This window comes from Leiobunum rupestre, chromosome 11 (assembly GCF_980474605.1).
Source record: "Leiobunum rupestre chromosome 11, qqLeiRupe1.1.hap1, whole genome shotgun sequence".
NCBI lineage: Eukaryota > Metazoa > Arthropoda > Arachnida > Opiliones > Sclerosomatidae > Leiobunum > Leiobunum rupestre.
In genome coordinates, this window is record NC_143394.1 from 2,878,332 (window position 1) to 2,891,230 (window position 12,899).

A 12,899-nucleotide genomic window follows, 5' to 3' on the forward strand; every position below is an offset into this window, starting at 1 on the left:
TTATTCATCGTCGTACGCTTTTATTTATTTTAGAATAGTTCAGTGTTAAAGAAAGCGAGCATCCATAATGGGATTATAAATATTTTCTTTTAAAAACCATAAGGTATTTTGTGAACTCGTGATATAGGTCAACTATTTTCAGATATGTTTCGCAACTGGAACGTTTTGCTGTTGGGACGTGCTGGCTCACTTCATTGGCGATCCTGGTGGTACTCTTTAAAATTAATCAAATAAAGTCAGCTGGACATTTCCGCGATTCATATTTTATCGTCATTGTAGATGGTGTCATGTGCGTGACCCCGCAATATGGCATGATCGAAACCATGTTGAAAAACCGATCATTACTAGAAATGTGGCCAATACCACTTACAAGTCAAGTACTGAAATTTGAAACATTCTTTGACTTTTAAATGCACTTTTATTTTGTGGCAAAGGCTTAATTATATGGTTTAATGTTTGCAGAATAAGTATAAATTAACTCTAGAACACGTTGAAAATTCCTACGAAAGGGCTATTCGAAAGGTTTGTGAAAATGATTTTCGCCTCAGAGCCAGCAGTTTTCTAAGCAGACGTCCGACCACGTTAGGGGTATTAAAAACTAGTTAGTCGTCTGCTTAAGATGGTCGCGCACTCTGGGGCATCCCAAGTTGCAAAATTCCCAGCCAGGAATCCCCACTGTAATGGTGAAATCGCTTTTTAGGGAATGAAAATTTGTTGCTTAGTTCTACTCAATCCAGGAAACCCAATAGGACGCATTTACGGGGAGCCCTTACTTCGGGATATTATGGACTTTTGCGCGAAGTAATTATATTTTCAGCTCTTAAACATTTGTTTTAACTAGTGTTGTTTAATTTCTTTTCAGGGTGAAAATTCACATTGTCATTGATGAAATTTATGCCAATAGCATTTTCCGAAACAAAGATAAATTCAAAAGCGTTTTAAGTTTCAAAGATATTCCAGATCCAAATAGAACACATATGATCTATGGCATCAGCAAAGTTAGTGAGCAAAAATTAAGATTTTGTTTGAATCGTCCGTTTTTCCCTTTCATTAGAATTAGAATGAACCAAATTGGGTCAGGAATAGGACACATAAAGCTATGGTCAGACGACACTTACATTGTTAGTTCTGATGGATATATAATTTTCGTGCTATTTCCGCGGTTCAATAATTTATTCTGATCGACGAGAAATGGTGCGGGTAGAAGTTACCTTAATACACGAATAGGAACATGATATTTTTAATCGGAGGAAATTGTAAAACCAAGTACCCAGAGTTCGGTTACATAAGTAGAGTCTGAAAAACTCAAGCCCCATTATGTCTGCCAGTGGCTAAACGACAGACAAAGATTACTCAAATAAGAGAAATTTCTGACTGGGCCCTAATATCATCTTGAAAAGAAAAAAATCAAGATAGGATTCAATCGATGTTTGTATAAAATAAACTAAATAAATATTAGAAAAATATCATGTACCATCGCAGCAGCAAAACCAAAACTCCGGTGACGACTCTAGCAAGTGCAACAGCAAATCCGGAACTCCGGTGGCGACTCTAGCAAGTGCAACAGGAAATCCGAAACTCCGGTGGCGACTGTAGCAAAAGCAACAGCAAATCCGGAACTCCGGCGGCGCAAATCCGAAACTCCGAGGGCAACTCTAGAAAGCGCAACAGCAAATCCGAAAATCCAGTGGCAACTCTAGCAAGCGCAACAGCAAATCCAAAAATCCGGTGGCAACTCTAGCAAGCGTAACAGCAAATCCCAAAAACCGGTGGCGACTCTAGCAACCGAAACAGCAAATCCGAAACTCCGGTGACGGCCGGAGTTGCTAGAGCATCAGCTCTCAATCCCACTGCTGTGTGCGAAGTGGCGAGCTGGTCGTACCATTGCTGCACCTTCTGCTGGTTTGAGCGGCTTGCGTCGAGGGTGCGATCATCAGTAGTGGGGTTCTACTACCCATGCTGGTTTTGTCACATGTCCGGGCTTGTGGACGCTGGCGTAGGGCATTCTGATGATAGACCTCCGGTGGTGTGGTTTAAATCTTACCGGTACACCGGGCTATAAATTCTGACACATGTAGCAAGCGCAACAGCAAATCCGAAACTCCGGTAGCAAATCTAGAAAGCGCAACCGCAAATCCGAAACTCTGTTGGCCACTCTAGCAAGCGCAACAGGGAATCCCAAACACCAGTGGCGACTCTAGCAAGCTCAAAAGCAAATCCGGAACTCCAGCGGCGACTCTAGCAAGCGCAACAGGAATTCCCAAACACCGGTGGCAACTCTAGCAAGCGTAAAAGCAAATCCGGAATTCCGGTGGCGACTCTAGCAAGCGCAACAGCAAATCCCAAACACCGGTGGCGACTCTAGCAAGCGCAAAACCAATCCGAAACTCCGGCGGCGACTCTAGCAAGCGCAACAGCAAATCCCAAACAACAGCAGCGACTCTAGCAAGCGCAATAGCAAATCCCAAACACCAGCGGCGACTCTAGCAACAGTGGCGGATCTAGGGGTAGGCCAGGTACAGCCTACCCGTAATTACCTAGGGGGGAAAGGGAGCGGGGCAGAGTGTAACCCCCTTTCTCGCCTTTGGCTTTCGCTGCCGGAAGGGACCAAATATTTTTGGTCGGCTTGCACAAGAAAGAGAAATATTCGTGGAAATGTTTCCCCCGATATAGAATAGAAGAGATAAGGATCAAAAGGCGCATAGCACGGCATACAATAGGGCAACTGCCCCAAGGTTTGTAGAAGCGCTTATCGCAACTGCCCGGGCCCAACCTGTCCAACTAGAAGAGGGGAGAGCCTGGAGAGGGGGGAATGGTTTGTGTCTTTATAATTTTGGGGTTTTACCCGGTTTTCAACACTTTTGCGATATTTCGTGACTCTTTATCTCGACGAGTCGACGATACGGGCCATCTTTCGTTCCATTTCGTTTTGTGTTACAGAACGAGTTAGTAGTCTTATTTTTTGTCTCTCCAGTCGAGTTTAAAATTTTGGCAAGAGCGGAAGAAGAGGTTTAAAGAAGCCTTAATGCGCTTGTCTCAAATTTAAACACTTAGATAATATATCTCAAACCAAAAGCCTTTTTAAAGGCTAATTAGTTATTATTTTAAACAGTCTTTTTGAAGACTATTAGAAGCTACTTTTTGAAACAGCCTAAGCTTTTTTCAAGGGTATTAGTAGCGACTAGCTACTTTTTAGAACAGCTTTTTTCAAGGCTATTAGTAGCGACCAGTTACATTTTGAAACAGCCTTTTTAAGGCTATTTGCACTTTTTTCAAACAGCCTTTTTAGGCTTTTTTTACTTTTTGAAACGGCCTTTTCAAGGCTATTTGTAATTTTGTACTTTTTCAAACGGCCTTTTCAAGGCTATTAGAAGTTACTTTACAAAAAACCCATTTCAAGGCTATTAAAAGTTACCGTTTAAGACGGTCCTTTATAGGGTTTAAGCTCTGACTTCTCCTAGGGCCTCTACGGGCTTTTCAACTATTTGCTCTGGTTAATCATTTTTCGTGGACGGGGAATTTTTTTATTTTTTAAAGCCGCTCAGTCCGCTCTTATAAAGTTCATTTGAAGGGTTAGTTTTAGTGTGGAGATTAAATATGAAAAGATTTAATAACACTCACGCTTCAGGAGCCCAAAAGCGAAAGAAGAGAAAATTAGAACAAAAACAAATTGATTCTCAAAAGGTTTTTCAAAATTAAAACCAATGAAATTATTGAAGCCCAAGAAAAAGCTACAGAACGAAGTGGGCAAGGAGAATTTGTTGAGGATCAATGTATTTCAAACGACTCCGAACCAAAACACGAAGAAATAATTAATAAAAGGGCAAATACTATTGGTGAGATTAACTTGGCGAATTCAATGCTTGACAGTAGATTAGCATTTACTGTTTTATTGAGTAACGACAAACCAGCAAAAGATGAAAATATAGACAAAGCACAGATACCAACAATAAAACCTGTTAAAGATATTAGCTTTAGTAAAGACGATGACCCAGTTCAGCCTAAATTGAAAACATTTCCACAAACCGATTTTAATGGGCAAAAAAGAAGTTTCAATTTAAATTGGTATGATAAATTTCCAATGCTAGAATATTCGGTTGAAAACAACAAGGTGCATTGCTTTTGCTGTCGTCATTTTTCTACTACTAAGAATTCTTTGACTAACGGTTATTCAGACTGGAAAAATACAGACATGAGATTTAAAAAACGCTTTAGCTCAGATAAATCACCCCACATGTTTGCACACGAAAAGTTTCAAATGTATCGTCAGAGTAAAAATAACGGATCAGTCGCGACGAAAATCGATAATCGCGACGTTTTAGCTACGTTGGTTAAAATTGTTTTTCTTTGTGCTCAGCAAGATTTTGCTTTTCGGGGACATAGGGAAATGAGTGATTCGGACAACAGAGGTAACTTTATCGAAATTTTAGAGATGGTTAAGAAGATGTGCCCTGATTTAAAAAATAAATTAGATAAAATGCCCAATAACGCGAAGTACACTAGTTGTATAATTCAGAACGAATTAATTTCTTTGAGTGGTAATATAATTAAAAAATGATAAAATCAGAAATTTATTATTCTGGTGGATACTACTCTGTAATTGCGGAAGAGTCGAGAGATAAAGGTGTATTAGAGCAATTGAGTGTATGCGTCAGATACACTGTTAATGGGGCCGTTAAAGAAAGGTTCATTGGATTTTTAGACCTACACTCATTTGACGCCAAATAAATTTCTTCTGGTATAATTAAAGTTGTTGAAGAAAGTGGACTTTGCATTAACAACTGTGTTTCTCAAAGTTATGATGGTGCGAGTGTTATGTCAGGAAATATAAGTGGTGTAAACATACAAATTCAAACCGTTGTTGGTGGCCCTTATCCCTACATACGCTGTTACGCTCATCGTTTGAATTTAGTTTTAATAGATTGCTGTTCGAAGTTAGGGCCAGTTAGAGAACTTCTTTTACTTCTTCAAGTAATTTACAACTTTCAGTGCAACTCAGTACTTAGATCCGAGGTTTTTTTTAGAATCACAAAGTGCTCTCAATTACAAGGATGTACTGAAAATGCCCCCGAGTTGCCAAACAAGGTGGTCGAGTAAACGAAAAGGGATTAACTACTTCAGAAATAGATTGGATGCCGTATTATTAGGTTTAGACAATATTATTGAAAATGGTAAATCGGAAGAGTCGGCGGAGTGTAGAGAGTACATTTCTCAGTTAGAAAACTTTCAAAACTTGGTACTGTTAATTGCTTTAGACGAGGTTTTAGGAACAACAAATGGTCTTTCGGAATATTTACAAAACTCCAAGTTGGCATATTCACGAGCCGTTGCTTTGTGCAAAGCTACAGTTAGTGAACTTAGAGAAATGAGAACTGATACTAAATTTACTGAAATATGGGACGAAGCTTCCAAGCTTGCCAAAACAGTAAATGTTTCAATACCAGATCCAAAGAGTGAATTTGGTCCAAGGAAAAGGGTAGTTAGTAAGAAATTGAAAGAGTTCATAGTTTACGATAGCTTAGGAAATAGGGAAAATGAAAACATGAACATGAGCCAGAAATTAAAAAGTACATTTTTCGAGATTTTGGATAAATTTAGCGCAGAAATGAATAGAAGGTTGACCGATAACTCTTTTGTATTAAATTATTTATTTTCGTCTGATCCTCAGAGTGTTCAATTTTAAACGAGGCTGATGTTATAAATTTTTGTAATATTTTTGAGAGATTTCAGTTCAATACTAGAGACATTAAAGATGGAATAAACGTTGTTAAACGCCTTATGACAACCGAAAACGTTTTATCAACTCAAGACTGCCACAAGAGTATTTTGGACATCAAGGATGGCTATCCAGAGATTGTGAAGTATTTTAATGTAATTCAGTGTATCCCGGTTTCCAGCGCGGCATGCGAGAGGAGTTTTAGCACCCTTAACAGAATAAAAACTAACACACGAACGACAATGCGAGAAAATCGTCTTTCAAACTTATCTTTGTTATGTCTTAATAGAGATCTAACCAATATTTTGAAAGATAATCCCATGAAAGTTGTTGATGAGTTTTCTAAACAGAACAGAAGAACCGCTTTTTGTTTTTGAATTTTTTTAAATAAATAACTTAATTTGTCTCACTTAGCACATTCAACAATTTTATAAATTTACCATTTAGTTTTTAGAATAATATGTGGTTGAGTGGCCCACTTTTAATATTCAAGCCTACCTTCAAAAAATCCTGGATACGCCACTGTCTAGCAAGTGCAACAGCAAATCCAAAAATCCGGTGGCAACTCTAGCAACCGAAACAGCATATCCCAAACACCGTTGGCGAATCTAGCAACCGAAACAGCAAATCCGAAACTCTGGTGGCAACTCTAGAAAGCGCAACCGCAAATCCGAAAATCCGGTGGCAACTCTAGCAAGCGCAACAGCAAATCCCAAACACCGGTGGCGACTCTAGCAACCGAAACAGCAAATCCGAAACTCCGGTGACGACTCTAGCAAGCACGAAAGCAAATCTGAAACTCTGGTGGCAACTCTAGAAAGCGCAACCGCAAATCCGAAAATCCGGTGGCAACTCTAGAAAGCGCAACAGCAAATCCGAAACTCTGGTGGCAACTCTAGCAAGCGCAACAGCAATTCCGGAACCCCGGCGGCGACTCTAGCAAGCGCAACAGCAAATCCGAAAATCCGGTGGCAACTCTAGAAAGCGCAACAGCAAATCCGAAACTCTGGTGGCAACTCTAGCAAGCGCAACAGCAATTCCGGAACCCCGGCGGCGACTCTAGCAAGTGCAACAGCAAATCCCATACACCAGCGGCGACTCTAGCAAGCGCAACAGCAAATCCCAAACACCGGTGGCGACTCTAGCAAACGCAAAGCCAATCCGGAACTCCGGCGGCGACTCTAGCAAGCGCAACAGCAAATCCCAAACACTGGTGGCGACTCTAGCAAGCGAAAAAGCAAATCCGGAACTCCGCCGGCGACTCTAGCAAGCGCAACAGCAATTCCCAAACACCGGTGGTGACTCTCGCAAAAACTCTTAGACTAAAAATAATAGACAGTGTGAAGTAAAGTTCAGCTGAATTAAAACCAGAAAGCCATGCGAGCTATTTTATACATTTAGGTTATATGAAGATAAAAAATATATATTTGTTAAGTATTTTTAAGCCATAGTTAAAGGGAGGTTTGGAAAATAATTAAGTAGTTCTAAATAGACATACAGTATAAAGATTTACATACCCCCGTACCGTAAGTAAATACATACACAGCTTTTCTTCAGGACTTCGGCTTAACTAAGTTTCGAGTGGGCTTCGTTCACACCCGCAACAAGGGCATTCGAAACGGCTGGACCGCCATAGCTCCGTGCCAAGCCATCGCCTATCCCATCGCCATCTCCACTTGCAAGCTGCTGGAGGATCTGACTTGGTGTGACAGCTTCTTTCAGGAATTCGCTTCGAGGTTACTTAAAAGCTACGAATTCGTCTCCTCGCAACTGACCGCCCTGGACCTCAAGTACATTCACTCAGACGCGGCTTTCTTCATCTGGGTCGACTTCACCAAAGTAAGCTGGATTCCAATATTCAATAATTGTCACCTTCAGATCTAGCTTCGATAATTAAGACTACGTTACCGTTAAGATAGGTAATTGCCTAGGTTCCACAACTTCGAAGGTTTTGGATTCGTTTTTTGGTAAACCTAGACAATTTTTTTTTTACTTCCGTATTTTCGCGATAATGTTTATATTAATTCAGGATAAAGTTTAGCTATTAACTAACATTAATACATATAGAAATTATTTTTTATTATTACGCAAGAATTTATATAATTAGAAGTTTCATTTAAATCAAGGAATACCTCTGCGTATTGTTCCATACCAGAGTGACTGAGAAAAATCATATCACCTCGGGCAGGAATCGAACCTATGAGCTTTGGGTTACCGTCCCAACGCCACTACCATTGGACTACCGAGGCCACGAGTAATCAGGCCTCGGACATCCAATTTAAGAATGCCTCGATCTGGTTCACATTATTGACCCAAAGGTCGTAGGTTCGATTCCTGCCCGAGGTGATATGATTTTTCTAAGTCACTCTGGTATGGAACAATACGCAGAGGTATTCCTTGATTTAAATGAAACTTCAAATTATATAAATTCCTGCGTAATAATAAACAAGTTGGCAAGCCAAAATATACCTCTCCTCGGAAGCATTGTCCCTAGTGGTATTAATTTCTCGAGATGACCCTCAAAGTTATATCTCCCCAATTCAGAGTTATTTACTAATAACGTAATCCCGGTTCAATCCCGCCCGGTATAAAATTTTAATTTGAATTAAAATAATTGAGACGAAACAACCGAGATTAATTTATTCAGAATATTATAAATTAAGTAGTTACAACAGTGAGTTAGACGTACTAAAAAATGCACAATTGACTTTAACCCTATTTACGGTACAAGTTTAGCAGTTAAATATAATACGAAGCCAATTTTAATGAAAGAAATATCTACAGAGGGTATTTGTATTTTTGTCGCTTACGAAATACTTGCCGCATAGTTAACGCTCATTTTATTTCAACGTTCGCCCGATCAAGATACCGTAGATATCTGGTAGTGGACGACTCGTAGACTGTCGGAACCATCCTGTTGACGTTGTGACACATACCGCATGAAAAAGACCAAAACCGTCCAATTTCCAATATCATATAATGACTGCATTAGGAATCGTAGATATCCAAATATCCACACCACCAAAAAACTTATTAACAAGAAGCGAAAAACTTACCATTCACAAAGCACAGAAAGCCACTTGACTAAACGTATATCAATAAATGACCGTAGAGGGAATAGTTAGGGTTCTTTATAAATAAACACAAACGAACCCAATTGATGAACTGCATTAAACATCTTAATCAGCCGAGAAAACGTTTAAAATAAATTACGACCGAGATGAAAACCAGACCAACTCGATATGTTGTTAATAAATGAATTATTAAGCTTGAAAACCAATACGCTAAACCTAATAGATAAGAATATACGACTGAAAAAACTAAATAAATTACAAAAAAACTAACGGGTTCTACCCTTTATCTTATCTGCTGACTGCGCTAAAACAAGATTTGACCATTAAATTTTTTGAAAATGCGACGTATACACTTTGAAGGTTCCGTCAAAAATTATCCTTTCCCAAACGTAAAGGTTCTCAAAACATTAATACACAAAAAATAAGTAAAAAGGTTCCTCCAAAAAATGAACCATTTTGCGGAAGAAGTAAATAATTTTAAAAGAATAAAAGATAAAACAAATATACAACCGCAAAAATAAAACGTCAAATAATAGAAGAAAAAAAATCTTTAACTCCATTCATTAAAAAAACCCTAAACAAAAGTACCAAATTGAAATAAAGCAACTTATTATATTAAACAAGATTAAGTCTTTATAATTTTTTCGTAAAAAAACCACATTAGGCCTTCACAATTTCATTCGTAAAAAAATTCAAGACTTTGTTAACTATTATGCTTACAATGAGTGTCTTATTTGCAGTATAGCTTGAAGTTATCGTTGGTTCTGTGGTAGAGCGCTCGACTGCCTAACTGAACGGCCCGGGTTCGAAACCTGGGTGACGCATTTGTTTTTAATCAAATGAGAAATCGCTAAATTAGAATTTCTTCGATGCAATAATTTAAATCTTCCACGAAATCTTGCTCTATTTCAATTAAACCAAAATTTCATACTCTATTAAATACGCTTTCGATAAAGCTGAAGGTCTAATTTTCAATGAAACGTAATAAGTGTCGGTGGTTCTGTGGTAGAACGTCCGCCTGTCAAACAGGCGGTCTCGGGTTCGAAACCCGCCCGATGCGATCGCAAATTGATACTAAGACGAATACCGTGAACAATTGGTGGAAACCCTGCCATTGGATGTTGAGAGGTAGCATTACACTCAGCACTCGGTCCGTCCCAAAAGTCAATAAGAAAGAGTTGGAGAGATACCACCCGTACATACACACCACAAACTCAACACCCACAAACGTCATAACAATAACACAACATTACCACCCTACACATAACCATTTCAATAGCGAAATATCCAAACCACTGAATTAAACCTGTCGTGACGGCGAGCGTTGACGAAAAAAAGAACCACCCAACCAACCCCGACTGCAAATTAATCCGTTAACGCTCACCGTCCCACGGTGGTTTTGCAAACACGGTTTTTCGACTTTGTTCCCTAATTACTAGCAACTGCGAACGCAGAGATCTCGAGAAACTGCGTACGCAGTGATTATACTTTGCACCGAAAATACGAACGCGTTCGCAGGCCTGACAGACCCACAGACCCACAGACAGACAGACACGGTCGTTGTATAACCCCTCCTAGGGGACTTTGTCCCCTCGGAGAGGTAAAAATAAATTCTCAATGTTATGACTACAGGCTATCAAGGTCCTGTTATAAATTAGTTGACGTAAAATGCTACGGCACCGTCAACAACGGGTTAAATGTATCCTGTCAATAATGTGAACCAGATCGAGTCATTCTTAAATTGGATGTTGTTTGATTGGGTTATTATTATATATCTTTTATTGCATATTTCTGTTAATACAATGTTTATTACTGTGGGTATTTAGATTGACTTTTTCTTGATTCCCACGTATTTTAATTAACTTGTTACTTAGTGGGGTTATTATTATATATTTTTCTATTGGTTATTTTTCTTGTTTGTTGATATAGTGGGGGATAATTCATGTCTACGATTTTTTATTTGCATTGATTTTTACCGACTTTGTTGGGCTGTCGTGGTAAGCCCACGCAGTTATTATTACTACTTTCACTTAGTTTTTGTTTTTGCTTTAACCTTTGTTTTCCGTTTATGCTAGATTGTTTAAGACCTATAAAGCAATGGGTTGGTTATTGTCTTTAAAATAGTTTCTCGCACGTATTTCTAATTTTTGTTGCTTTGTTAATTTAATAGCATTTTTGTTCTAAAGTTGGTTGTCTGTTCTATTGATAGACTCATAGATCGCTTTCCACAGGAAACTTATGATATGTCCTTGCTTTGGTTTTCTGGACGTGGTTTATAAATCCGGAAACTGCACATGTGTAACCTGGCATTTTGGAGAACTAGAACAAAAATATTTAATTCCAAATATAGAGAAATATATAAAAAAAAATTGATTTTGTACTCACCAAAGATAAGCCTTGCCACTTTATATCTTGGTAACGTAGCCGCGGCATGGGCCAATTATCCCATGGCCGCCGCGACTCACGGAAGACGCCGGGAAGAGAGAAAACACGGAGTGGGCCTCATTTTGCGTTTTCTCTTTAGGTGGAACATCTTGGCTGGAACCCAATGACGTCAAAATGAGGGGGGGGGGGCGCTGTCTCTACCCACCATACCGAAACCCGCGGATTTACGTTTTGAAAACCGGCTCCATCAGCCCAAGGGGGGCGCATTAATTGAAATAGCTTCTACTTTTACTCTGTGATTGAGACGCGATAGATTTAGGAAACGGATCTTAATTTAATCAGAACAATTGCTTTTAATGAGCGCAACAGGGAGACTACATCCAAATATACAGAATGTCCGTTACAGCCAAAAATTTGTAAAGGTTTTGTTCGTTCTAAAAAAAACTTAAATCTAAGCCTTTTTCTTTCTCAAAGCACGAGACTCGTGCTCGCTCTTTCTTTTAATTTACGAGACGCGAGCTCGAGATATTCAACAAAACAATATATATATACTAACGTTTAAACAATATTTCTTTACACTCCCCCCCATGAACGATTTTATAGAGTTCATTAATTATTTATCTCTAAGGGGTACAACAAATTAATGGATCTTTTCACGAGAGTTCCATTTGGCAATCGAATTTTGCAGGAGCGGATCTTCTTGTCGCAACCTTCAAACACTTCTTCCACTTTCACTAATTTCCATATCTGTCTAGGCTCATTGTCTCCTTTCAGTAAAGCTACGTCTCCCACGTCTATAACGGCATTCGGACTTGTTTCGTCCAGGTGGTGAACGGATTTTAACTGTAAAAGATATTCGGACTTCCATCTTTTCCAGAAATGGTTCAACACTTGTTGGTGATATCTCCATCTCAATAATGTTTGGTCTCGGGTTAAAGTGCCGGCCGTTACCGGCTCGGAATTTGGGGGTAGAGAAGTTAATCGTTTACCGACCAAAAAATGAGCTGGGGTTAATGCTGTAGGTTCCTCATGGTCGCTTCCTTGGTATGTTAGTGGACGTGAATTAATCACGGCTTCCACCTCTGCTAAGACGGTAGTTACTTCTTCGAATCTGAGTAGAGCGCCGTGTAAAACCTTCTTAAGCGCTGACTTGACGCCTCTCACCATTATTTCATAAAACCCGCCCCACCAAGGAGCCCGCTCCACGATGAACTTCCATTGGACGCCAATCTTACCAAAAAAATCGCTCACGTCCTTTTCTTTTACGCTGTTCCATATGGAAGTTAACTCTTTGTCCGCTCTCTTGAAACTTTTCGCGTTGTCAGAGTAGATGATCTTGCACAGACCTCTTCTAGCTATAAATCTCCGGAGTGCTAAAAGTAATTTTTCCGTACTCATTTCGCTCACCAGCTCCAGATGTACGGCTCTAGTAACTGCGCAAGTCAGGAGACAGATATACGCTTTCTCTCTCACGTCATCTTCACTTCGGATATATAATGGGCCCGCAAAGTCCAACCCTGATGTTTCGAACGCGCTAGACTCCGTAATTCTGTCTCGAGGCAGGGGCGCAGTAACTTCCTTAGCTGATTTTGCTCTCCATTTTCTACATTTCAAGCACGCCGTAATTCTTTTCTTTACTAATTGCCTGTTACGTATAATCCAATACTTTTCTCTAACTTGCGCTAAGGTATTAGCCGTTCCAGAGTGATGGACAATCTCATGCT

At 39.5% G+C, this 12,899-nt stretch overlaps 1 protein-coding gene across 2 annotated transcripts in view; it reads left to right on the plus strand.

Annotated features, from left to right (window-relative positions):
* The window catches only part of LOC149921112 (putative inactive 1-aminocyclopropane-1-carboxylate synthase-like protein 2), a 45,314-nt gene that overhangs the window by 9,880 nt on the left and 22,535 nt on the right, over positions 1–12,899 (plus strand). Inside the window, exons 5-10 of one of the 2 annotated variants that reach the window (XM_090163855.1) lie at positions 143–209; positions 280–377; positions 463–522; positions 701–801; positions 863–998; positions 7,274–7,555. In XM_090163855.1, coding sequence (XP_090019981.1) covers positions 143–209; positions 280–377; positions 463–522; positions 701–801; positions 863–998; positions 7,274–7,555 — 744 coding nt within the window. Of the gene's footprint in view, positions 1–142; positions 378–462; positions 523–700; positions 802–862; positions 999–7,273; positions 7,556–12,899 lie in introns of both variants that reach the window. The other variant, XM_090163856.1, reaches the window with a different exon arrangement.